Consider the following 26,300-nt stretch of genomic DNA (forward strand, 5'->3'; position numbering starts at 1 on the left):
GAAGAGAAGAGAAGAGAAGAGAAGAGAAGAGAAGAGAAGAGAAGAGAGAAGAGAAGAGAAAAGAGAAGAACTGCCGGGCGCGGTGGCTCATGCCTGTAATCCCAACGCTTTGGGAGCCTGAGGCGGGCGGATCACCTGAGGTGCGGAGGTTGAGACCAGCCTGACCAACAGGGAGAAACCCCGTCTCTACTAAAAATACAAAATTAGCTGGATGTGGTGGCGCATGCCTGCAATCCCAGCTACTCGGGAGGCCGAGGCAGGAGAATCGCTTGAACCTGGGAGGTGGAGGTTGCAGTGAGCCGAGATCACGCCATTGCACTCCAGCCTGGGCAACAAGAGCTAAACTCCATCTCAAAAAGAAAGAAAAGAAATAAACTCCCAAGAACAAAAAGAGGAACAACCACCAACAGCAGTTAAGACGTGCCAATGCGCTTTCAGAAGATGGAAGTGAAAGGAAGCACTAGCAGAGTGAATCCTAAAAGATTAGATTAGATCAGATTAGATTAGATAAGAAAAGAAAATATCCAAAGCCTACACAGTAACTGAGACACAAGCCAGTTAGAACCCAGGAGCCGAGGACTTGAGGAAGTGAGTACCACAAAGGTGAGCATGAGGCAGACAGCTGAATACAAGAGGACTGGTTCCTGACCTGTTAGAAGGAACAGCTAAAGTCCCCCCAGCTCTTCTTTCCACCCCAGGCAGCCACACATACTACCCTTGAAGAGTTAGCACAACAGAGGACAAAGGAGTCTCGGAGCAGAAGTGAGTATCTATAGACCAAACAGAGAGACCCAAGCCTGCTTCCCCTACTTGACCCTAAGAACGCTAGGTCAACCAGGCAGGAGACTACTGGTCTGGAAAAAACAAATAACCCTGGGAGTAAGTAGATGTGGTACGGAAGGCAACCTTCAGATATGGAATTCAGAGGTCCACCAACAAAACATTTCAATACCAGATGAGTACCCTGGCAGTGAAGACAGTTTCCAATCAGCTTTTGGCACCCAAATAAGAACAGCCAAGGAGTATCAGGTACTTGAGGAGAGCCCTCTAGCAAGACAGAGATTACACAAACAGAAAATAGAAACCCAGAGGCAATGGAGGGAGAAGAAAACTTAAAAATGAGAGATTACACCCAAGAAACAAGAACACAACACTTTTTAAGATGAATATTCAAGGAACAAAAAAGAACTCTTAGAAATTAACATTATAAACAGTGAGATAAAAAAATTCAACACAAGTTTAAAAGAAATCTTCCAGAGGAGAAAAAAAAAGATGGGTAATAGTAGAAAAAAGATGAGAAAATCTAATCAACTCAGTAGGTTAAAAATTTTGATGATTAAAGAGTTCCAGAGAGAACAGAAAAATAGGAGAAAATTACAAAAAAAAATAAAAAATAAATTAAATTTTCCAGAAGTGAAGAACCCACAGGTGAGAGTCATTTACTCTGCCTGCAGGGGTGGGAGAAGGCATCCCCACTGTTAGGTTCATGAAGAAAGCAGAGCATCATGTCTATCGGTGTAGCCTGAACCCACAGCAGCTCTTCTGGTGGCCACATCCCCCTGCTGATGTATGGAGTTTGCAATCAGCAAAAACTCAAAAAAAATTCTCATTCATGCTGCTACTAAGCCGCAAGCGCCAGGCTGTATCTGAGCAGTTATTTTTCTGGTCCCAAATGCAGTCCCTCACATGTCCCTGGCAAATTTCCCCTTATCAGAGTTGGCCTGCTGTTTGCTCAGCCTACAGAGAGCTACTGAGAGCTCAATCCTGTTGCTCCTCCTCTTAGCCAGCACCACCATCAGTAGCCACCAGAGATACTAATCCAAATTATGAACAGAACCAAGTCAAGGGCAGAGGCCACCCACAAGGTCCACAGAAGTGGGTGTGGCAGCAGAGCAAGGGGTGAGAAAGAACCAAGAACTCTTTCCAAGTTGGATCTTTCACTGGTTATAACATGCTGACAACATCCCCAGGCGGTCTAGGGAGAGGTCCTAGGATTCCATCAAAGGCCTCATCTAAATCGAAAAATACTTTGCTACTATCCAAAACATAAACTAAAATCAATATGCCTTGTTCCTAGTGATCCCAATCTAGCTTTTCTTAGCACTTACAAGCCTCATCTGTAGCAATTTGCAGAGCTCACCTCCTTCACCTTTTTGATAAATGGACATTAGCCATCTCCTGCCCCTGACCCCTTTTGACGTTTCCCACACTTCCTGTAGGTCACCAACCACAGTTCCCTAGCACACCAGGAGAGAACTTTCCCAGGACAGGAGATGAATCACCCAGCCTCAGTTCAGGTCCCTCCTACCACTACAAGCTCAAAAGAGAAGATGAACAAAATGAGATCAAATAATCCCTCCATTTCTTTTTGTTAAAAAAAAAAAAAAAAAAGGCCAGGTGCGGTGGCTCAAGCCTGTAATCCCAGCACTTTGGGAGGCTGAGGCAGGCGGATCACGAGGTCAGGAGATCAAGACCATCCTGGCTAACACGGTGAAACCCCGTCTCTACTAAAAATACAAAAAACTAGCCGGGAGAGGTGGCGGGCGCCTGTAGTCCCAGCTACTCAGGAGGCTGAGGCAGGAGAATGGCGTAAACCCGGGAGGCGGAGCTTGCAGTGAGCTGAGATCCGGCCACTGCACTCCAGCCTGGGCGACAGAGTGAGACTCCATCTCAAAAAAAAAAAAAAAGACTCATTTTGTCACTTAGGCTGGAGTGCAGCGGTGCAATCTCGGCTCACTGCAACCTCCCGGGTTCAAGGGATTCTCCTGCCTCAGCCTCCCACGTAGCTGGGATTATAGGTGTGCACCACCATGCCCAGCTAATTTTTGTATTTTTACTAGAGACAGGATTTCACCATGTTGGCCAGGCTGGTCTTGAACTCCAGAGCTAGGGCGATCCACCTGTCTCTGCTTCCCAAAGTGCTGGGATTACAGGAGTGAGCCACTGCGCCCAGCCCCTCCCATTTCTTCTTGTCCTCTGCTAATGTTACCATTGACCTCCAGCACCAGACACTGCTTCATTGTTCTTCTTGCAAATACATAAAACAGCCCTCTCGAGCCTCCTGAGTTTTGCCACAAGCTTCAGTTCACCCTGGGGGGCTCTGGACCACACTCTTCCTTCATCTCTAGTTACATGTCCTCCCTTCCACTTAACTGTTTTCCAACTCCTTCAACAGAAGGTTTCAGGTAGCCAGAGACCACATCTCTGCTGATATACTGCCTGCTTCTGCTCATGGGACCACCATCTTTCATTTCTAAGAGCTTCCCAACCATCCTGAACTATGTGCTACTTAAGAACGTCCCAGGTGGCCGGGCATGGTGGCTCACGCCTATAATCCCAGCACTTTGGGAGGTCGAGGCAGGTGGATCACGAGGTCAGGAGATCGAGACCATCCTAGCTAACATGATGAAACCCTGTCTCTACTAAAAATACAAAAAATTAGCCGGGTGTGGTGGCGGGCGCCTGTAGTCCCAGCTACTCGGGAGGCTGAGGCAGGAGAATGGCGTGAACCCAGGAGGCGGAGCTTGCAGTGAGCCAAGCAGAGATCGCGCCACTGCGCTCCCGTCTGGGAGACACAGTGAGACTCCATCTCAAAAAAAGACAAAAAGAATGTCCTAGGTTCACTGGGTTCATCGCCTCTATTCTGAAATTTGGAAAGCTACTTCCTGAAGATCTAGGTCCTCCACTCTCCCCAACTCCCAAAACCATCTTCCAGTTCGCAAAGCGGAGGACCTTGCCTAGTGCTGGCCTTCAGAATTAACCCCAAATTGGGTGCCAGACATGGTGGCTCATGCCTGCCATCCCAGCACTTTGGGAGGCAGAGGTAGGCAGACTACTTGAGTTCAGAAGTTTGGGATGAGACTGGGCAACAGGGCAAAACCCCTTCTCTACAAAAAAAATATAATCAATCAATAAAAACCTAAAAAAAAAAAATCCCCAAATAGGTAATGCCCTTGACTCAGGGGGTTCTCTCCTCCCTCTCAGCTCTACCCTTTCTTCCTTCCCTATACCGTCACTCAAGGTCTCAGAGCCTTTAAGCCCCCACTGTCCCCTGGGGAGCTCCAACCCGGGTCCTATTAGCCTCTCACCCTGCTTGAGATCTTCCCTCTAAGCTCTTTGCCTGACCTCTCAGAGGCTCCACTCTCTAGCCACCCTCCCAGGTTACATAGTCACATTGTTAGGGAGCCTCCTGGGGTCAAGGTCTTCACTAAGGAGTAATGTGAAGTGTATGTGATGGGCAGGTCCTTCCTGATGCCCCACCTCTGACCCACTGAAGCAGCTGACTCCCCTTGGAGGTGACCCTGACTGACCCCAGTGCTGTCTAGCAGGCCCAGACTAGTTTTTCTGGTTTTAGAGGGATGTCACTTGATCTGATTCATCAACCCTATGGGCTTTGTTCTTTTATTTTCATTCACTCCACCACAACGTCCTGGGAGCCAAGGGCTGGGCCCTGGGTCTGTACACACTTTAAAAAAAAAAAAAAAAAAAAGGCATGTGTTACCTTCTATAATACTAAATAATTCTGACCATTTACCCATGTACCTTGACCTCTTCCCAGCAAACGCCAAGGAACCCTGGCAGGGCAGAAACTCCCTGAGGGCAGGAGCCTTCCTTGGCTTTCTCTTACACCTTTGTGGGTCCTGGTAGAAGCAGGGCTGGGCATTAAAAAAGAATTTCCCATATGCTACAGAATTCCTGAAAGGTAGCTCCCGGCTTGGTCCCCTGCTGACACCACTTAGAAACAAGATTTTTCCTTTTTTTTTTTTTTTTTTTTTGTTTTTGAGGCAATGTCTTGCTCTGTTGCCCAGGCTGGAGTGCAGTAGCACTATCTCGGCTCACTGCAACCTCCGCCTCCTGGGTTCCAGAGATTCTCCTGCCTCAGCCTCCCAAGTAGCTGGAATTACAGTTGTGCACCACCACACCCAGCTAATTTTTGTATTTCTAGTAGAAACAGTGTTTCACCATGTTGGCCAAGCTGATCTCAAAGTCCTGGTCTCAGATGATCCGCCCACCTCAGCCTCCCAAAGTGCTGGGATTACAGGCGTGAGCCACCATGCTCGGCCTACCTGAGAAAACTTTTTACAGCTAATATTTTTAAGCTGAATCTCTTTGTGTATGTGACTGAGGCTAGGACAGACCCTATTACATAAGCTGCCTGCATTTTATCTAGCATGTATAGAGATTCCTTCCCGAAACCAGTTGGCAAGTCTGGTTTCCTTTTCTTTGCTGAAGAGACATCAGGAATCCTGATTTGGGTCTGGTCAGGAGAAATGGAATCAGGATTTAGAGTGATACCTCCTGTTTCTACTTCAGGCCCCTAGTGTGGCCAGGCTACTTCTGGGGCAGATTATCAAAGGAACCTGTGGAGAGACACTTCGCAGCCACGGGATGAAACAAATCCCATGGCCTGAGTCTCCACTGCCAAGCCCATTCCTGGCCTCTACCCACTAGAACCAAGAGCCAGGAGCACCACCACCCCTAAGTTAGGACAACTAAAAATGTCTCTGGACATTATCCAATGTCCCTTGGGGAGGAAAATCGCCCCCATTGAGAGCCACAACTCTACAGCATTATCCATGAAGAGCATTTCCATCTCTGCAATGATGGGAATGGCCCTACATGTGCCATACGGTGTGGCAGCACTGGCCACATGTGGCCACTGAGCACCTGAGGTGTGGCTGCTGTGACTGAAGGACTGAATTTTTTATTAAATTCTAATTAATTTAAATTTGAATGTGGCAAGCGGCTGCCACATTCAAATTTACATTTATCGAGTAGCTCAGCTCTGGAATACACAAGAAAATGTAAATATATCAGATAGCACAGCTCTGGTATGTACAAGAAAAGGAGAAGAGCCCAAGTGGAACCAGCAGTTGAGTGGCTGGAGAGCAGGTGTTTCTAGTAGGGCGTGATGATGCCTCCACTGGAGACAAAGGAGGATTCTAAAGAGGAAGTGGTAGCCCTGCACTTAAGCTGTGATAAGGCAAGGAACCCAGGGCTTTGGTGGCCCAGTCCTCGGGGCCAGGATGCACAGCAGAGGACCCTGACATTGGGTCTACCAGTGTTGACACTGGCACGCTCCAGATCTGTGCCCAGGACCTAGCGGCCAGCCAAGAAGTAACACTAACCTGAGCATGGGAGTGGCAGGTACATTCTAGGACAAAGGATTATTGGGGCCCAGTGCAGTTGGCACATGAGGCACGGGAGCTGTGAAGGAGGTGGCTGGCCTCCTTAACAAAACCCCCAAGGGAGTTCCGGTTGGCTCAGTGGGTTCCGTGGCTCATGATGATGCCTCTACTCGGCAAACATTTACTAAGCCTCTTATATGGTGGGGGCAGGGCTGATAAGATCCAAGCTCTACCCTCTGCTGCAGCTCAGTCTAACAGATAGGTGGGGTACAGGTAACTCCTAACTGCAAGGCAGACCAAGATAGGAATCCACAAATTCCACCATCCTCAAGCACTGGTGAGCTTGAGCAGAGAATGAGCTCCAAGTCTGAGCTCCTCAATTCACTCACTGATAGGACCCAGAAAACCTGGCCTCAAGTCCCCAGTTCTGCTAACTCACTTATTCCCTGGAAGGCCGTGGGCGAGCCCTTCTTCCTCTGCCTCTGGTTTCCTTTTATGACCCATGCATGAGCCATTTAGACCACATGGTAGGGGTCCATCCAGTTCACTGTGCCACCCCAGCCTTTCTGTGACCCTGACCCTTTCCCACCTGGCTCTGCAAGAAACAGCCGCTCTCTCATCTGCCCCTGGGGGAGCTGGTGTTCTGGTTGTATCAGCTCCTCATGCCAACCCTTCTGTGTGCTTCCCCAACTCCAGAAAATTCTCCAGAAGGAAACCAGAGAGGGGTCTATGGAGGCCCTGCACAGGGACGTTGTTCTGGGCAATCAGGGAAGGACCCTGGGGTGCAGGACCCTCTGACCAGTGGCCGACAGAGCTCTGTCCCTAGGGGAGCAGGTGACAGGGCTGCAGGCCAGAGGAGGAAGGGGCCAGCCAAGCAGGTAGAAACACAAATAAAGGTCTCAGAGTTTCCATATCAGGACATAGAGCGGGCAGGTGGCCCCCACCCAGAACAAAAAGGAAATCATCAAACCAGGCCCTATGTTGTCTGCTCTTTCCTCAGTGAGCACCTTAAAAAAAAAAAAAAAAAAAGCACAAAGTTACCAAGAATGTTCCACAATATTCCCACCAAAAGCCCCACTGACTAAAAATACACACACACACACACACACACACACACACAAATATACACATAGGTTAGAAAATTAAAACTGAACAGAATGATACAAAATGAAAAATCCAAGTTTCCCTTCCTCCACCGGTCCCCCTCCACAAGGGTAACCACCTCCAGAGGAAAAAACTGTGCGCAGTAAGTCAGTATAAGAACACATAGAGGCTGGGCGCGGTGGCTCACGCCTGTAATCCCAGCACTTTGGGAGGCCAAGGCGGGCGGATCACGAGGTCAGGAGATCGAGACCATCCTGACTAACACGGTGAAACCCCGTCTCTACTAAAAATACAAAAAACTTAGCCGGGCATGGGCGGGCACCTGTAGTCCCAGTTACTCGGGAGGCTGAGGCAGGAGAATGGTGTGAACCCAGGAGGCGGAGGTTGCAGTGAGCCGAGATCACGCCACTGTACTCCAGCCTGGGCGACAGAGCAAGACTCCATCTCAAAAAAAAAAAAAAAAAAGAATACACAGAAGGAATCAGGCTGCATACCAGGGGTCAGCAAACCTTCTCTATAAAGGGCCAGATGATATTTTAGGCTTTGTTGCAAGATTCAACCCTGTAGTAGTACGAATGCAGTCATACGCAATACGTAAATGAATGGGTATGGCTGTGTTCCAGTAAATTGTCTTGGATCTGAAATCTGAATTTCATATCACTTTTTCTATGAGTCAGAAAATACTATTTTCCTTCTGATTTAACCATTTAAAAATGTAAAAATCAGGCTGGGCACAGTGGCACATGCTTGTAATCCCAGCACTTTGAGAAGTGGAGGCAGATAGATCACTTGAGCCCAGGAGTTTGAGACCAGCCTGCGCAACATTGTGAAATCCTGTATCTACAAAAAAAATGCAAAAATGTTAGTGGAGTGTGATGGCACGCCTGCACTCCCAGCTATTCGGGAGGCTGAGGTGGGAGAATTGCTTGAGCCTGGGAGGTCGAGGCTGTAGTGAGTGGTGGTCACACCACTGCACTCCAGTCTGAGCAACAGAACAAGACCCTGTCTCAAAAATAAATAATAAAAATTAAAATGTAAAAATCATTCTTAGCTGGAGGCTATACAATAACAGGCATTGAGCCGAATTTGGCCCGGGGTGTCCAGTTCACTAGCTCCTACACCTTGCTTATTCCGCTTCTATCTTGAGGATTGCTCCCATTAGCACAGAGAAAGCTAACCCATTTTTCTGAAACATTGCCAAGTAATCCACTGAGAGATTGTCCCATAAATCATAAGGGCACCACAGCTCTCTACTGCTGGACATTTTGTTTGCTTCCAGTTTTGCTTTGAAATTATAAGTAATGCTATAATGAACATCCTTTTACTTTGTAAATACACCCCACAGGGTTTAATCCTGTGGGTAAATCAAGGGCTATGAACATGTTTAATTTCTCTTAATATTGTCAAGTGGTCCTCCAGAAAGTCAGAATTTACTCCACACTACATATGAGCAGAGCCTTCTTTTCCTCACCCTCAACAGACCTGGATGTCCCAACGGACACCCTAGAAATGTATCTTCCTCTGAGCCCGAGGCCTGCTGACTCCTTGAGTCGGGGGTTTTCTCTATCTTTAGAAATCCCCTTTTGGCTCTGAATTCTGCTGACACCTGCCCTGGCAAAAGCTGGGGTGATGTCTGCCTTCTCCTCCCAAGTTTGAAGGGTGTGGATGAAGGAGTTCAGGAAATGCCATCCCATAATATGTGGCTTTGGTATGCTGATTATTTCAAACCTGAAGACACTTGGGAAAAAACAGATGCAGGGAGGAACTTTCTCTGAACTTCTCTTATCTGCGTAAAGAGGGATCCCCCTTGTCCTGAGTCCCCTCCCTGAGAAGGGAAGAGTGACTTACTGACAAACTGCTGAGGCATCTTTCATTATCTGAGAAGTTTTTTGTTTTTTGTTTCTTTTTTTTTTTGAGATGGAGTCTCACTCTGTCACCCATGCTGGAGTGCAGTGGCCGGATCTCAGCTCACTGCAAGCTCCGCCTCCCGGGTTTATGCCATTCTCCTGCCTCAGCCTCCTGAGTAGCTGGGACTACAGGCGCCCGCCACCTCGCCTGGCTAGTTTTTTTTGTATTTTTTTTTAGTAGAGACGGGGTTTCACCGTGTTAGCCAGGATGGTCTTGATCTCCTGACCTCGTGATCCACCTGTCTTGGCCTCCCAAAGTGCTGGGATTACAGGCTTAAGCCACCGCGCCCGGCTATCTGAGAAGTTTTTATCTGCCTAACAAGATGTTTATTCACGGTACAATTCCTCCCCTCACCCTCCCATAACTTGTGTCGCCACCACCCCCCGCAGCCCCAAGTCCCTATTTCCTTCTGTAGCTCAGGCTGCTATACAGGCTTCAGTCATCTCACCCTTCTGGGAATCTCATATTTTGTGGTACATCCATGTGCAGATATGTAACTAAATAGGGTTTTCTCCTATTGATCTTGTTTTTTGTTGTTGTTACTGTTTTGAGGTGGAGTCTTGCTCTGTCACCCAGAATAGAGTGCAGTGGCACGATCTCAGCTCACCGCAACCTCTGCCTTCCGGGTTCAAGCGATTCTCCTGCCTCAGCCTCCTGAGTAGCTGGGATTACAGGCGCCCACCACGCCCGGGTAACTTTTGTATTTTTAGTAGAGTTGGGGTTTTACCATGTTGGCTAGGCTGGTCTTGAACTGGCCTCAAGTGATCCACCCACCTCAGCCTCCCAAAGTGAGCCACTGCACCCAGCCCTGTTAATTTTGTTTATAAGTCAGTTGAACTCATAGCCCAGCCAAGCAGCCTAGCAAGGTGGAGGAAAGCCATTTTTGCTCCCCTGCACGGGCCAGGCTGCCAACCCCAGGGAAGAAACTGCCTGAGCTGACAAACCAGATTTTACTGCCACTCAATTACATGACAGCTATGGAACTACAAAACCCCCAATCCCCCTGAAGTTCCTGGGCCCCGGGACCTTCTCTCAGGCTGCCTTTGGGTCCTAGTCCTTTTTGCCCTCACATCTAGAATCTTCTAACACCAGTGCCAGAAGAGACCCTGAAGATGGATCACTTGAGAACCTGCCCGTCCTTCACTGTGTGGATAAGAAAACTATGGCCAAAAAGAACTGACTTGCCCAGCGTCCCAGCATCAGAAATGTGCTCAGCTGCTTCTCTTGTGACACGGTTGCCCATCTGCCCCAACATACTCAAGGTCGTCTCTGCTAGTGACTACTCTGCCCATCGTGCGGTGTGTGTGGCTTGTGCCGAATCCATGTCTCTCCAACACCCCTCACAGTCTCCCTGATTTGGCTACCTTGAGGTTAGCGGCTTTCCCGGGATGTCTGGACATGCTGATCAATCAGAAACAGTGATGGGCCAGATCTGTAGAATCCCCCAGCTCCCTGCAGCCCACACCCCAGCTGTTCATGTGCTAGACCAAATCTGGAGGTACCTAAGGAAGTTCCAGAAAGCCTTGAGCATGTGAACCCACGACTCGGCAGGCGAAGAGCTGAAAGTGACTGCTCCAAGGGACAATGATGCTCCTGCAGGAGATCCAGCAGGAAGCAGTGTGGAGATCAGGGCCATCAGGAAATCAAGGGGAGTGTGCAGGGGTAGACACCACCACTGGGGCCAACACAAGGCAATCCAGGGATTACCTTTGGATCCCACACCTCAGGAAGGCCCCAATAAGCAAAGCCAGGCTTGGAGAGCTGTCTCCCTGCAGATGAAAGGCATAGGCCCTCCACAAGAGCAGGTGAACTGTGGCTTCCATGGCTCTTCCCAGTTGGGGTTGCCCCACACCGTGTGGCTGGCCCAAAGGACATGAACAAGGGGAAAGGACACGGTGATGGCCAGGAAACACACACAACCGAGTGCTTCAACATGCCAGGCTCTGCACCAAGTCACTGGCACAGGACTATTTCATCTGTGACCCCTCCCACCCAAGCCAACATCTCAGGGAGCCTGACAAGAGCCTGGGGAATGGGCAGCAGGAATCAGCCTTATTTTCAAATGGGAAAGGCAGGCTCCAAGAGGCTGAGTCGGGGAGCCTTCCTTCCCAGTTCAGTGCCCTCTGGCTGCCTCACTTTTGGCGTCAACTCCAACCAGAGACAGGAAGCCAAGTCCTGTTCCAGACATGGCCTGCCTTCCCACAGGGCCCAGGCTAAAAAGCCATGGGGTGCGCTCAATTGCCTCCCTGCTCCAGGCAACCCTTTCCACACACCGCCCCCCAGCCAAACGCTGGCTGTGTGAGATGGGAGGAAGCGGTGGGGTTGCCATTTCCCTCCGTTCTGAGGCTGCCCATCTGTTTCCTGGGATAGGACTCCCCGCCCCTATCCACCCCTAGTCCGGAAACTCACTTGCTCTGGGGCTATGGGAAAAGGGAACTGCATGGCTCCCTCCCTCCCCAGGGGGTGGTGGCAGAGGCTCTCACTGCTGCAAACCCTTTCAGGCCTCCCGCCCTAACGGCTCTAGCTGGCCAGCTCCTACCAATGGTTCTGGGTACACAGGGGGTGGCTGGGCCTAAGTAGTACTGCCCTAAAAGTGCAGCACCCAGTCTCAGAGTGCCACGAGACTCTCCTCCCTCCCCTACTCTGGCCAGCTGTCATCCCTGGCTGGCAGCTTCATGGCTTATCCCAGCCCTGGGGGTGGGGTGACGGGGTGACTTTCTGGGTGGAAGTTGGTGGAAAGTAAAAAAGTGAAACACTTCCCAGCCCAATCCCAGCTGATGGGACCACCAGCCCCAGCTGATGGGACCACTGTGAGTAAGCACCGCCCCCTGCTGGACACACCAGATATGGCTGCCTGGGCCACCGCACCTTGGGTGCTCAGCTGATACAAGCGAGGGAGAAGCCAGGCCTGGGGCCCAGCAACTTCACAAGACCCCACCAAAACTAGGGGCCAGTAACGTTAGCAGTGTCTAAGGCAACCTATAGTTCTAAGTCAAATGAGTTTAAAAGAAGGGGCCAAAACCACAGGGACTGGGCTGGGGCAGACAGGGAAGGTTTTGCACAGAATGTGAAAAGGCGGGACAGGAGCAGAGAGGGCAGCCAGCCCAGCAGGGCCCAGCCACGCAAAGACCAAGGGGGATAAGACAGACCAACAAAGGGCCCTGGAGGCGGAACTAGGAAGTGGGGCCACTGCCTGTCAGATTTCACACTATTTAAAGCCTTGAACTTTTGCACCCAATATAGAAAATAGATCCAATATAGAAAATAGACCCAAGTGGAGGGTCTGGCCAAGGACGGGGACTAGAGTCCCTGACCCCAGCACACAGTCAGGGGCCCCTGGGGCATCTCTGAACGCCTGAAGGAGCAATGTTTGAACCTAGAGCTTCAGGCAATGGGGTTTCAGAGCATTTGACTGTCAGGACAACCACGGGGTCTCACGAGAAGGGACAACACAGCCGCAGTGTTCAAGATGGAATGAAAGTAGGGGTGGGGGAACCCAAGGCAGGAATGGGTACTAAGAACTTGTTGCACTTCTCCAACCAGCCCTCCTCCCACACAGGACTTCACAGATTCTCAGGGTTAATGTATGGGAGCCCAAACCCTCCGTTCACCAGGTCCTTTCCCAGCCTCCCCTCATGCTCTGTCTATACTATCTAATCTAGCCCCAGGTCACACTGGACACTGGTCTCTGTCTCCTGAATCCTCCACAGAGCACTACACACACAGGACCTCCACAAGCATGATTAACATGATAAAGAAAAAGAAAACTGCACACACTGCAGAACAATGGGCCGTCCCCGGGAGCACGGGTCTCCCATGCCGGAGGCTGCCATGCTTGTCTGGTGAGGATACTCACCCCAGGAATGTCCAAAAGCTTTGACACCAGAAGAGGTGACTTCAGGGCTGCAACACTCCCCGTGACACCCACAAGAACATGGAATTTTCTCTCCACCAAGGGTGCAGCAGTTGGACAGGAGGCCTTTGGTTCCATGTGGGGTCTGGTGGCTTCAAGTTCTAGGAGCCTGCCAGGCCTGGGCTCCATAAAGCTGTCAGGATTTAGGATCTAAAAGCAGAACAAGGGCCACCCTCTTCATTCATACACTCGACCAGAATGTATGCAGCACCATGTGTTAGGCCCCAGGCCAGAGGCTAAGGCAGCTAAAGGGATCAGCAGTCCGGGCTTCAGGGAGCACACAGTTTGATAAGAAAGTGAGACGCCATCCCCACACCCGGGCCAGTCAGTCACAAGGGAATGTTGCAGTGCTGTGGGGAAGGGCGTACCAGGTGCCGTGGCTGCTCAGAGTGACCATCTCTGGAAGTCAGAGGCTGCATCCCAGAAAAGATGATGTTAGGGTTGAGTCCTGAAGGACGAGTTAGTTTTTCAGAGATGGGAAGAAATCACTTCAAAAGAAGGAACAATCTTGCAAAGGCAAAGGTCCTGAAGGAGGGCGGCAGGTTGGGGAACAGGGAGTGCCTTAGTAGTGAAGCCAGAATGTGATGTGGGGTGGTGGAGGGGCAGGAGGTGAGGCTGAAAGTCAGGGTGAGGCCAGAATGCCATGGGCAGCGAGGGCCAGGGTGAGGAGTTTCGGTTTTAGAAAGATGGTGCTGGCACCTGGTCATAGTGTCAAAGGGACCCTGCTAGTGGAGAGACTGGAAGGTGACAGGAGCTGCTGCAGTGGACTGGGCTGAATGGTGAAAGGAAGTGGCAGGAGGGGATGGGTTCCAAAGATGCTCATGAGGTGGAACCCTGGGCAACAAGGAGGTTTGGGTGCCCCAGGGAGCCAAGAGATTTGCCTCTCTGTCCCTGTCTGTTAATCAAGATGGGCACCACCCTACAAATCAAAGCCCAGGAAGAAACCAGCATAAAGAGGATGCAGGCCACCCCAGGAGACTAGCTGGTTTGCTTCTTCCTCTGACTCTCAGACGTTGCTTGAAGTGAGTGCTCTTGATAATATGGCTGATGGACACCAAAACCTACACGCTGCAGGTTGGGCCAGCAGAACATGCTTCATCAGCAACCATCACTGAGGACCGATTACACTGAACACCATGCAAAGGAATTGTGGAAAACACAGTAGCTGCCTCTGGGGAATCTGTAGGTTGAGTTCGAGAAGACAGGAATCACACCTGTCTGGAATTATCTGAGATCAGTCCTTCCCTGGGATGTACCTTTTTGGTGATCACAGACTCAATTTACACATCAGTTTCCTTGCCTCTCCCTCCACCAGCAAGCTCCCTGAATGTGTGATCAGGTCTAATTGCCAACCAGCAGTCCACTAGCTGGCAGTCCTGAACATGTGCTGAATGAATAACTACACCCTCTAAGGCAGTGTGGGGCAGAAGACAGATACCCAGCCTGTGAATCAGAAGCCCTGGGCCCTGACCATGGTGTGCTCCTGACCTGGAGTGACCTTGGTCCAGGGTCATTCCCTCCCTGGACCTGTCCCTTCATCAGAAAAATGCAGAGGTAGGACCAGATGATCTCTGAAGCTCCTTCCAGCAGAAACTTTGAGTCAATACATGAAAGAGAGCAGTAAGGTGCTCTCCGTACAAGACAGAAAGTCCTAGAAGATACACTCAAAAAAGAACCAGCAGGGCAAGGGAAACCCAGGCAGCTGCCCAGGAAGTAGTGCTGGTGAGTCGCCCAATGGCTACCTCCATGGCTGAGCATCCACAGGGGCCCGTCTCCTCTTCACTCACAGGCCCCTTGGCTTTCTAGCCTCTCTGCCCAGGATTTGCCTTCAGTACTTGGGCACAACCCACGTGGGCTGAGGATCATGTTTGGCTGCATTATCCCACTTCTCAGCAGGGGTTAACCACAGGCTGGTTCCCTAGGGCAAGATCACCCAAAGTTTGATTTGCCAGTAATCTCAATGTTTGCTCCACTGCAGGGCAATGCTTGGTCAGAGTCGGAGAACTCAGTTTACTCCAGGGAGTGGGGAGCCCTGTTAGCATCTGACAAGGTACAGAGTGCCTACCAGTCAGCTTCTTCCCAGAACACATCATTGGTAGATGATGGAAGCACATTGTTTATTCTCCAGGGAAACCTACCTGCCAGATCTCAAACCTTGACCCTGTCCCACCCTAGCCAACTGGTGCTAGGATAGGTAGATTCCTGCAAAACCAGAAGCCAAATTTTATCTCTGAGGCCCCTGAACCTCATCCACATCAAGCTGATCTCATTCCTAGGAAACAGGTTACAGAAAGCAATCAGTTAAATTTGGGGCAGGAATCTATATTAGTGACTTCAACTGCTTCCCCACAGCAGGCAATATAGTCCGAAATATAGTACTTAGCCTGCTTAGTAAAGCTGTGCTAAGGATCAAACCTACCTACCTTCCTAAAAAAGAGGGTGTGTGTGTGTATGTGTGTGTTTAATATACTTGAGGAATAGAAAGTGAATCATTTAACTAACATTTGGAGGCGAGGTCAAATCAGTTCAACCTGAGAATTCCAGGAAGGGTGACAGCTGGCAGGATTCCTTTGTCTGCTTGCAAAGAGGATCAAATTCCAAACCAGTAAGTCTATTACCCTAACCAGATCCTGTTGGAGTCACCTATTTGCACAGGAAGGGTAGCTGGAGACAGTACCTCACTTCCCTGGGCTCTGCTGAACTAACAGGAACTCCTGAGCAGCAAAAAGAGTTGGCAAGCAGGCAGATTATGGGGCTACAAGCTGTGATTACTGAGCCTCAAGATCCCAGGGCACCAAGCCAAGCAGGTAAGCCACAGCCAGAAAAATGACAGCTTCTCTATCCTCTAGAAAGACAGGGACAGACAGCACAAAGAGCCTCGGCTTGTGTGTTTAAGACTCCTCTGATGAGTTTAATTCAGGGCAAAGTTTTAGGTTTCAGGGATACCTGCCAGTCCCTATATGGGCAAAGGTGGAGCTGGCACAGAACCAGACTAAAGACGGGAGCAAGGAAAGCAAGGCCAGACAGGGTATACATTCAAGCTCAATACAGGAAGGATGAGAACTGAGCCTAAGACAAAGCAGAACCAAACAAGGGAAGTGGGTAGTGGGTAGGCAGGGATCCAAGATCCATTATGAGCCTGAATCCTTTAGCCTAACATCAAAGCCCCTCACTACCAGCTGCCCAGGGTTCTGCTCCAGCTTACACCTGTAATCCCAGCAATTTAAGAGGGCAAGATGGGGGGACTGCTTGAGCCCAGGCACTCGAGACCAGCCTAGGCAACATAGCAAGACCCCAGCTCTACAAAAAATTTACAAATTAGGTGTGGTGGCACATGCCTGTGGTCTCAACTACTTGGGAGGCTGAGGCAGGAGGATCACTTGAGCCTAGAAGGCTGCAGTAAGCCATGTTTTTGCCACTGCACTCCAGCCTGGGTGACAGAGACTGTTTCAAAATATGATAATAATAATAAATTATTATTGTAATTTATATTGTATAATAAATTATTAAATTGTACCACAATAAAAAAAAAGTGTGTAACTATTTACATGGCATTTACACTGTATCAGGTTTTATAAGTAATCTGGAGATGATTTAAATTATATGGTGGGGCATGGTAGCTTGTGCCTGTAGTCCCAGCTACTTGGGAGGCTGAGGTGGGAGGATCATGTGAGCCCAGGGAGTTCGAGGTTGCAGTGAGCTATGATCACACCACTACACTCTAGCCTAGGCAACAGAGTAAGACCCTGACTCAAAAAAAAAAAAGAAAAAAGAGTATACAGGAGGGCTGATGTGGTGGCTCACATCAGTAATGCCAGCATTTTGAGAGGCCAAGGAAGGAGGATTGCTTGAGCCAGGAATTTGAGACTAGCCTGGGAAACATGGTGAGACCCTGTCTCTACAAAAATAAAATAAAAATTAGCCGGGTGTGGTGGCTTATGCCTGTGGTTCCAGCTACACAGGGGACCTAGGCAGGAGAATCCCTTGAGCCCAGGAGGTCGAGGCTGCGGTGAGCTATGTTCCCACTACTGTACTCCAGCCTGGGTCACAGAATGAGACCCTGTCTCGGAAAAAAAAAAAAGTATACAGCAATCCCCTGCGGATACTGAAGGATGAATGTATCTAACACACACACTCACACACGTGGGCTACTAGAAAGGCAGTGACTGCGTATTGCTACTTCCCAGCCACTGTGAGAGAGATGGAAACCCCTGGTCCAAGACAGCCACCACTTCCCCAACTTGGGAACCTCTCCGGCTCACCATCTAGCACCTACTTCCAAATACTTCAAGGACAGCAGGAAGTTCTTTTCCAACAAGATTTGGCCTAATTTTTAAATGGCATTCTGCACTTTTTGGCAGGCCTAGGGCTACCTTCAATATCCCATGGCTTTCCTTTTTTAATTTTACCAACTTTTAAAATACACTTTGTACTTTGGGCAGCCCGAGTAAGCGCTAAGTGTGAGGAGCTGACACGGCCATCATTTAAACTAGATTAAACGACGCTGGACAAATAATCGCAGAGCAGCACAAAGTTGGGCTGGACGTGCACAGATGCAAACCCAGATGCAAACCCTCCACTCCGGGCTCGGGAGCCCCTCCTGCTCCAGGCGGCCCCACCCGGGAAAGGCAGGTCGCACAGATGCACAGCCGCCTACCCACGCACAGTCGCAAGCAGAGCTTCATCGGCACAGAGGGGAAAGTGAGGACACATACAGACAGCCACGGACCCACGCTCGCAGGCACAGCTCCCCGAACCTCTCCTCCCGCGCCGCCGCGAAAACCCAGCTTCCCAGCCCGGTTCCACTGCTCACCCGCGCCAGGGGCGTCTCGGGGCCGACCCCAAATATCGCGGTATCTCTGCCGCCCTCCCGCGGAATCTGACTGTCACGCCTCACGAGAGCACCGTGCTGGCTGTGTGTCGCGCAGCCTTCTGGGAGCTGTAGTCCACTTCTCTGCCTTCCAGGAGTCGTAGTCCACTGGGGAAATCCTGGAGCAAACCCTGGCTCCCTGTTCTTTGTATTGCTGGGACTCTCGATCGGGGCTGGCATAACTGTCCGACCACCTCTCCTCACTCCTATCAGCCCCACACACACTGCTCGTTGCTTGGAGCCTTTTTTTTTTTGCTGTTGTCCCAGGTTTATTGAAAATATTACAGTATCCCAAAAAGATTCAAACAGCTCCACATGGCGTTTTGAAATTCATCCCCACTGTCGGCTGAGTGACCTGCAGGTTGGACAGACTGCCAAAGTCCAAAACCATCAGCATTTCCTTAATATCAGGATCTGTTAATACTTCAGTGATCTCCTGATCCAGGCCTGAGACCTCAGGAACATGATTACCTCTCCTTTCTCTCTTCTCCTCCTGCAACTTGATGGAGATACCGCTCACTGAGCCCTTCAAATCAGCTTCATCACATGCATGTTCTAGCCTACTATCTTGTTGGGGAGCTTTTTTTTTTTCTTTTTGAGACAGGGACTGGCTCTGTCACCCAGACTGGAATGCAGTGGTGCTATCTCCACTCACTGCAACCTCCACCTTTCAGGCTCAAGCCATCCTCCTATCTCAGCCTATTGAGTAGCCGGGACTACAGGAGTGTGCCATCATGCCAGACTAGTGTTTGTATTTTTTGTAGAGACGGGTTCTCACTCTATTGCCAAGGCTGGTCTCAAACTCCTAGGCTCAAGCAATCTGCCCACCTTGGCCTCCCAAAGTGTAGGGATTACAGGAGTAAGCCACTGCACCCAGGCCTGGGGGGCTTTTTGCTGGAAATAATGGTGATCTTCTTTCACATGTGCTTGTTTGCGTGGAAGTTGCTGCCCGGGTGCGTGTAGCACTTTTTTATGACGGAGTACAGAAAAGGGCCATCTTCACGGTATTAGTGCGAATGGGGCCCATGTTGGCAGGTCCTTAGTAAAAGAGGGCTCGGGGCACTTAATGCTGAATATTTACCAAGGTTCTTCTATTTTAGGTGCACAGGATACAGGATAAATCAGATGCGTCCCTGTTCTTGACACAAACAGGGACACAGAAAATGACAGGGTAAGATCCTCCATGAGGAAGCAACACCTCCAGGCAGGAAAGCCTTCTTGAAGGAGTGACTTGAGATGAATCTTGAAGGACAGCCAGGAGCTTAGATACAGGATCCCAACAGCGATCCAGGTGGAGGGCATCGAATGGGCAAAGGGAAGGCAGCAGGAGAGTGCACATTGGGCATACTTCCCTGCCCCTTTCATTTTTTAGCCTTCACAGGCCCCAGAAACCTCTGTATTCATTCAGGTGGCTAAAGCAGCTGTGGGTCCCCTGCCCTGAGCTGAGGTGGGGCCTCTGCTCCACCCCTGCCCTTGGCTGCAATGGACTATCTGGGCCAAACCATCCCTTACCCAGGGATTCAGCCTGCTTTTTTTTTTTTTTTTTTGAGATGGAGTCTTGCTCTGTCTCCCAGGCTGGAGTGCAGTGGCGTGATCTTGGCTCACTGCAAGCTCTACCTCCCAGGTTCACGCCATTCTCCTGCCTCAGCTTCCCAAGTAGCTGGGACTACAGGTGCCCGCCTCCATGCCTGGTTAATTTTTTGTATTTTTAGTAGAGATGGGGTTTCACCTTGTTAGCCAGGATGGTCTCGATCTCCTGACCTCGTGATCCACCTGCCTTGGCCTCCCAAAGTACTAGGATTACAGGCGTAAGCCACCGCGCCCGGCCTATCAAGCCTGCTTCTTCCACTTCCTCCCCCCAAGGCAGGGAGCCTCGGTGGCAATTTCATCACCTACGCAAGGCTGCATCAGATAAAGAGCCACACAGGGTCGTATAGCTCTAGATCCCAGGAATGACAGACCACAGACCCACCCAGCCCCCATACTTTCATGCCCCTGCCCCACAGCCTGCCATGAGGCTCCACGCAAGCCCACAGGAAGACACATGACACAGCAGAACACACAGGGCCAAATGTTCCCCTTTATTATGGTTCACTCAGTTACCAAAGACAGACACATTGGCTCAGGCAGCTCAACTGCCAGCTGGGGAACATCCAGCTCCAGAAATAGGGAGCAGCAGCGGCACCAGGAGAATAGCAAAGCAGGTCACTGGGACCCCAGAACTGACCTGGGCCCTCCTCCACTCGACCCCAGGCCAGACTTTCCTGCAAAGATAAATGTGTGCCCTGCCCCCACTTCTCATACTGGTTCCCTCCCTGGGAAAGTGCATAGTTGCCTGGAGATGCAGCATCCCAGGGCCTGAACAAGCTGGGCCACACACCAGGATCAGGCTTTCCCAAAGGTAGAGCCAGAGTGTGGCCATATAGGTCTGAGCCAAAGAGGCAGGTAGGACAGGATATTGATTGGAGGTAACATCCAACAGGTCATGGGTGCTAAGCAGGGAGCTAGATCGCAGGCCTCCTGGAGCCACCAGAGAGAGAAGGAAAAGGGAGCCAAAGGTCTGGGATAAGAGAGAGAAAGGGAAAAGGAAGAAGGGCCTAGACCTAGGGTCCCTTTTCAGGTACCAGGGACTGTGACCATTGCTCCCTAGAGAGAAAATGGGAGAGAGGAGAGGTAATTATATTTTGTGGCCCAAACCTAAAGGACCATCAGGAAGAGAACTTCCAGAGGCCCCTGGCTCAGGGTGGCCTGGAAGCCTAGGTGTTAGGTTCCAAGCTGAAGCCAGGCTAGAGTAGCCAAGCAGGGTTTGGATTTTTGTCCAAACAGCTCAGGCAGGCTTCTGTTGGGAGAAGGGAAGGTGGGAAATGGGCAGATGCTCTTTGAGTGAGAACCCACTCCCCTTCAGGCCCTGCACACAGCTGGAGTCTCTACCAGCCATGTTCTTATACCGCTTGGAATACAGCAGCCCCATGGGCCTAAAACCACTCTCCTGAAAGTGCTAGGGAGTTCTGACTGGGTGAGGACAAGCCAAGACCAAGGTCTATAGGCAGAGGGGAGCAAGTTACCTTGATTTGGAAAACAAAACTAAAGCCAGAGAGCCTCCCCTCCCACCCCGCCTAACCTGAAATCCCATTCAGGCCATTGTGCTTGCAGCCAGGACTGGGCCTGTGCTTCTGCTTGGGCCCTGAGTTCAAGTGCCCAGAACTGCCCTGTGACCAAGAGCAAGTCAGGGTGGGGGAAGGCATGCTCCCCCTCACTGGACCCTGCCTGCCTTCTCCTCTGACCTTCCCTCCGGGCCTAGCCCTCTGAGCCCCTGTCTCTTCTACCAGATCCAAACAGAACAGCTACTGCTCCCAGGAATCCAATAGTCACGGAGAGATATCTAGATGCCCCAGTGTGCTGGAGCCAGCCAGACCTCCCCCAGGGACCAATCATTACTGACATGACCTCTGCTCCAGCTGTGCCTTTACATCTGACAACTGCCCAGCATGTCCCAACTCCTCAGGGAAGGCAGTAAGGCAGATGCCACCTGGCACATGGTACGGTCAGGGTAGGAGAATCAAGCTACAGCAGCTGGGGGCATGGGGAGGAGGCAGAGGGACATATGCAAAGGGGCTCAAGGGGGCTCTGGGGAGAGAAGGAGAAGGCAGGGGAGAGAAAAGAGGAGCCTGCCCCTGCACACCAGACTCTCAGGCCCAAGCAGAAACCCTGCATTTCCATCCCCTGGGGGTCAGTTACCCAGGTGGGCTCTGCACCCCCAGCTGTGTGCCCCTCCTACATCAGGGGTAAGGCCCAGCTCCCTCATCAGCTTCCTTGAACTGTAAATCAAGTAAGATTTGGGGATCTGGGCTCAGTCTCAGGAGCAGATAAAACTGGGATACTCAGCCTCGGGGAAGACAAAGAAAAGCCACCTAGGAAAGAAACAGACAGACCCTGGGCAAGGGAAGATAGCACAGGGAATGTGACATTAGGGAACAGATGAAGGAGGAGGAGGCTGAGGGAGGGGAGGCCTGGATGGATGAGAAGAGCAAGGGAATATCCCTGGCTTGTACCCATCCTCCCACCCACCACCAAGAGTGCTAAAAACTGCTGCTTCCCAGGAAGACTGAAAGTGGAAGCAGTTCCAGCTGATAACCCTAGGAAGGGGCCAGTCTTTCTGCTATGCATCCCCTGGCCCCGTGAGGGGTCCCTGGGCCAGGGTCAGAGGGGCAAGGGGCAGGAGGGGCAGGTGGAGGGTGGGGGTGGGGGCTGGTTTAGCTCTAAACACACATCTAGCACCACAACAAGAGACCTCCACTGCACACTATTTCACGAGGGGACACGGACACAGCTACCACCGCACGCGACAGCTCCACGTGCAGCCCACAGCTGAGTGCCAAGAGCAGAATACAAAGGTTGGGGGCTGGGGGACAGACATATACATATATACATATATATACACACACACACATATATATGTATATATATATATATATGTATAAAACTCTGGTCCTTTGTACAAAGTAGGGAAGGAGAAAAAGGAAAGGGGGAACCCTGCTTGGTCACCACAAATGACGATGTGGCTTGAGCCCCCTGTCCCAATGGCCCCAGCCCTGCCACCTGGTAGGTGTGGCTGGTTCACATCTCATTGGAGTATGTGTAGTTGGGGGTGGCGGAATACTGAGTCTGAGGCTGATTCATGGCACCCTGGGCTGCCCCCATGGCTGCATTCTGGGCCGCCTGCTGCACGTGTGGATTCTTCCATGCCCCTGTTGTCCACTCCTCCTGAGCTTTGCTGAAACTCCCCCCACTTCCCCGGTAAAATTTATGAACCTGTAGGAAAAAAGAGCATAAGAAAGTGTTAATCAAAGAGAAAAGACAGCCCATCCAGGAAATAGATGGGACCCATCTGTAAAAAAACACAGTGCTCCCTCCCTATGCATGCCTCTGTAGGAGAGTCCTGCAAGCCATTCCAGAGTGAGTCTCTTGGAAGACCTCAGGATCCTCTTGTAACTTGGAGGAGGGCTTGTTTCAGAACACGGCCCCTTCCCAAAGCCACTTTCTCACCCTTGAGGGGACCACGTACCATGCTGAGGGCGATGAAGGAAAAGACGGCCATCACTGTGAACATGACAGTGGGAATTAGCATCACCACCGCCGAGCCAATGTTCGTTCCGAAGAAGGAGATGGTGGCAATCCAGCCGCTGCAGGAAGAGGCCAGTGTGGGGCTATGGGCAGGATGGGCGGTGCCCAGGAGCCCCTGTCCCAGAGGAAGGGACCATCTCATTGTCACAGGGAGGAAACATATCACTGGATGCAGAGGGACCATCTTACTGATATCCAAAGGGCCTGTGTCAATGGCTCAAGAAGACCCCTTCCCTGTGGCTCAGAGGTGCTCTACAGATACAACACTTCCTTTCCCCAGATTTTCCCATAATCCCTGACACCCCTCAGCCCCCAAGAAACCACTGCCAGGTTCTCCTTCCCTCTGATGCTATGGCTGTACTACTACACTATCCCGAATCCTCTCACTCTCCCAACAACCCATGTCACTCAGGCCCCATAGGCTAGGCAGCTTAGCACACAAAGGTACACAAAAGATACACCTGCAGTGCCACCCCTTCCAGCCCCAGGCCACGCCCCTGCCTCTTACCAGACGCCCCAGCCTGGGATGCCCACGGCCTGGATGATGCTGATGACCAACTGAGCCATGAAGGTAAAGAAGAATGCCATGAAACTGAAGGAGCTGTCAGTCCTGCGGCAGAGGAGGTGGCTCCCGTCACCTGGGGAGAAGGCCAGGGCTTCCCTGCCTTCAAGGCCCCCAAGCCCTTCCAAGTTTAAGTGCATAATGGACAGAAGACATTTAAAGGCCTTAATTGAGAGGTCAGAATGGGATAGTTTTACCCATACATCTTTGCAAGTGTCTACATGGTAGACCTGTGTGTTGCAACATTACACAGGGAGGGATTTCCTCATGAACAGACCACCCACTGTTACATGGATGGACGGCTTATTGGCATAGAAATAGATGGCTCCATTGAGGCAGGAATAAACAGTCTCATTGTCAAGGGGATGGACACTGGCACCAAGACAGCTAGCTCCTCTGGTACATGGATGGATGGTCCCATAGGCTCAGAGATAGAAAGTCTCACTGGCTCTAGAACGGACACCCTATTGGCACCAAAATAGTAGCTAATTGGCACTTAGATAGATGGCCTGATTGGCACAAAGAGATTTAAGGCCCCATTAGCATTGAGATGGATATTCTACTGGCACTAAGACAGATAGCCTTGATATATTGATGAATAGTCACATGGGCACAAAGATTGAAAATGCCATTTGGCACTAGGTGGACACCCACTGGCACCAAGACAGCAAGTTCCACTGATACGTGGATGGGTGTTCCCTTTGGCACACAGTTGGATGACCTCATTGCACATGAACAGCGTCCATGGTGCATGGCTGGCTGGTTCCATTGGAACATGGATAGATGGTGTCCTTGGCACCAAGTCGGCTAGCCCCACAGGTACTAGGATGGGTAGCTCCACCAAGACAGGCAGCCCCACAGGCAAAATTTAACAGGCAGCTGCCCGAGGAAGGTGATGACAGAAGAAAAAATAGGCCTGGTCTCTCTATATTTTCCCTATCTAAGGGTAGAGTGAGGAGGAAAGGAACTAACTCTCAGCCCTCTCACCTCAACCTGGCACCCCCAGAAAGCCCAAGCCCAGCCCTACCTAGCAATCTGAGCCAAAGGTGAACAAGGGAAAGTGAGTCTGGGGGAGGGTAAAAAAAAAAAAAAAAAAAAAAAGAAGTGAGAAAAGATTTGGAGAAGAGGCAGGGGAGACAGGCAAAGAGACGGCTAGGCACTGCAGTTAGTACCAACCACTTACTTGAAGGCCTTGTAAATGGGCCGAAACCAGCAGACGTAGGAGCAGGGTGTGAAGAGGATGAGCCAGAGAAAGGCGAGGCCAAAGTTGGTGGCTCCCCCGCCTCCGATCAGCCACGCGAGACAGCCCACCAGGTTCACGGCCAGCGTGACGCTGTTCACTGCAGGCCCAGGAGCACATGCACACATAGAGACAGACACCCAGGCCCATAGAGAGACACATGAGCACATGGACATGGGCACGCACACACCAGTAACGCAACAGAGACCCACCATCAAGCCAGGCCAACAGCACAGACAAGCACAGAGAGATGCAGACACATTCACAGATTCACACCCACACAAAAGACCCACAACCCGTACCAACAAATACATACAGAGACACATGAGACACACATACACACACAGAGGAGTAAAGACTGTAAGAAAGCAAGCTGGGAGCTCGAACCAACCGCCCCCCTCCCCCACAACCCCAGCACCCACTCCTCAGAAATCTGGAGAGCACAGGCTCCAGAACCCAGAGCTTCTGCCCAGCAAGCCCCTTTGAAGGGCTCCAAAGCCTCAGGGTGATAAAATGCTTTTGTCCTTATAAGAATGGCTTCAGGCCTTCACCCTCCCAGACTCACAGCAGTCACCAAGCCCAGGACATGGGAAACCGACCTTACACTTTCTCTTTCGAGATAGGGGCATGGAAAGAGAAAAGTAAAAGGCCTTATGGAAACATCTCTTCTAGCCATTGTGCCATCTACCTTGCACTTAAATGGGGCAGGCATTGGCGGCTGGAATCTCAGTCTTTTTTATTTTTTATTTTTTTTGAGAGAGAGTCTTGCTCTGTCGCCCAGGCTGCAGTGCAGTGGTGCGATCTTGGCTCACTGAAAGCTCCGCCTCCCGGGTTCAAGCCATTTTCCTGCCTCAGCCTCCCAAGCAGTTGGGACTACAGGCACCCACCACCATGCCTGGCTAACTTTTTTGTATTTTTTTAGTAGAGACAGGTTTTCACCTTGTTAGCCAGGATGGTCTCCACTTCCTGACCTCGTGATCCACCCGCCAAGGCCTCCCAAAGTGCTGGGATTACAGATGTGAGCCACCACACCCGGCCTTGGAATCTCAGTCTTTATCTAATCTATTTCTTTTTTTATTTTATTTTTGAGATGGAATCTTGCTCTGTAGCCCAGGTTGGAGTGCAGTGGCGTGATCTCAGCTCACTGCAACCTCCACTTCTCAGGTTCAAGCGATTCTCCTGCCTCAGCCTCCCCAGTAGCCGGGATTACAGGTGCCCGCCACCATGCCCAGCTAATTTTTGTATTTTTAGTAGAGATGGGTCTTCGCCAAGTTGGCCAGGCTGGTCTCGAACTCCTGACCTCAGGTGATCCACCTGCCTCGGCTTCCCACAGTGCCAGATTATAGGCGTGCGTCACTGTGCCCAGCTATCTAATCTATTTCTTTTTTTTTATTTATTTATTTATTTTTTTTTTTTTGAGACGGAGTCTCGCTCTGTCGCCCAGGCTGGAG

General features: G+C 50.7%; 2 protein-coding genes across 17 annotated transcripts in view; both read right to left on the reverse strand.

Moving 5' to 3' along the window:
* PPCDC (phosphopantothenoylcysteine decarboxylase) overlaps positions 1 to 17,917 on the reverse strand; it is a 28,844-nt gene extending 10,927 nt beyond the window's left edge. For 5 of the 16 annotated variants that reach the window (XM_023196598.1, XM_023196612.2, XM_023196609.2 and 2 more), the window contains exons 1-2: positions 17,867 to 17,917; positions 12,997 to 13,203 (exon numbers count right to left, since the gene is read on the reverse strand). In XM_023196598.1, the coding sequence (XP_023052366.1) occupies positions 12,997 to 13,182 (186 nt within the window). In that variant the 5' untranslated portion in view covers positions 13,183 to 13,203; positions 17,867 to 17,917. Of the gene's footprint in view, positions 1 to 12,996; positions 13,204 to 13,421; positions 13,499 to 15,555; positions 16,331 to 17,782 lie in introns of those variants that run through there. The other 11 variants (XM_023196599.1, XM_023196600.2, XM_023196603.1 and 8 more) reach the window with 11 other exon arrangements.
* Positions 17,918 to 19,983: 2,066 nt separating this feature from the next.
* The window catches only part of SCAMP5 (secretory carrier membrane protein 5), a 28,834-nt gene continuing 22,517 nt past the window's right edge, over positions 19,984 to 26,300 (reverse strand). The window contains exons 4-7 of the mRNA XM_023196596.2: positions 24,793 to 24,949; positions 23,556 to 23,657; positions 22,989 to 23,106; positions 19,984 to 22,735 (exon numbers count right to left, since the gene is read on the reverse strand). Of these exons, the coding sequence (XP_023052364.1) occupies positions 22,541 to 22,735; positions 22,989 to 23,106; positions 23,556 to 23,657; positions 24,793 to 24,949 (572 nt within the window). The 3' untranslated portion in view covers positions 19,984 to 22,540. The remainder of the gene's footprint in view (positions 22,736 to 22,988; positions 23,107 to 23,555; positions 23,658 to 24,792; positions 24,950 to 26,300) is intronic.

Source organism: Piliocolobus tephrosceles, chromosome 6 (assembly GCF_002776525.5).
Source record: "Piliocolobus tephrosceles isolate RC106 chromosome 6, ASM277652v3, whole genome shotgun sequence".
NCBI classification, from domain to species: Eukaryota; Metazoa; Chordata; class Mammalia; order Primates; family Cercopithecidae; genus Piliocolobus; species Piliocolobus tephrosceles.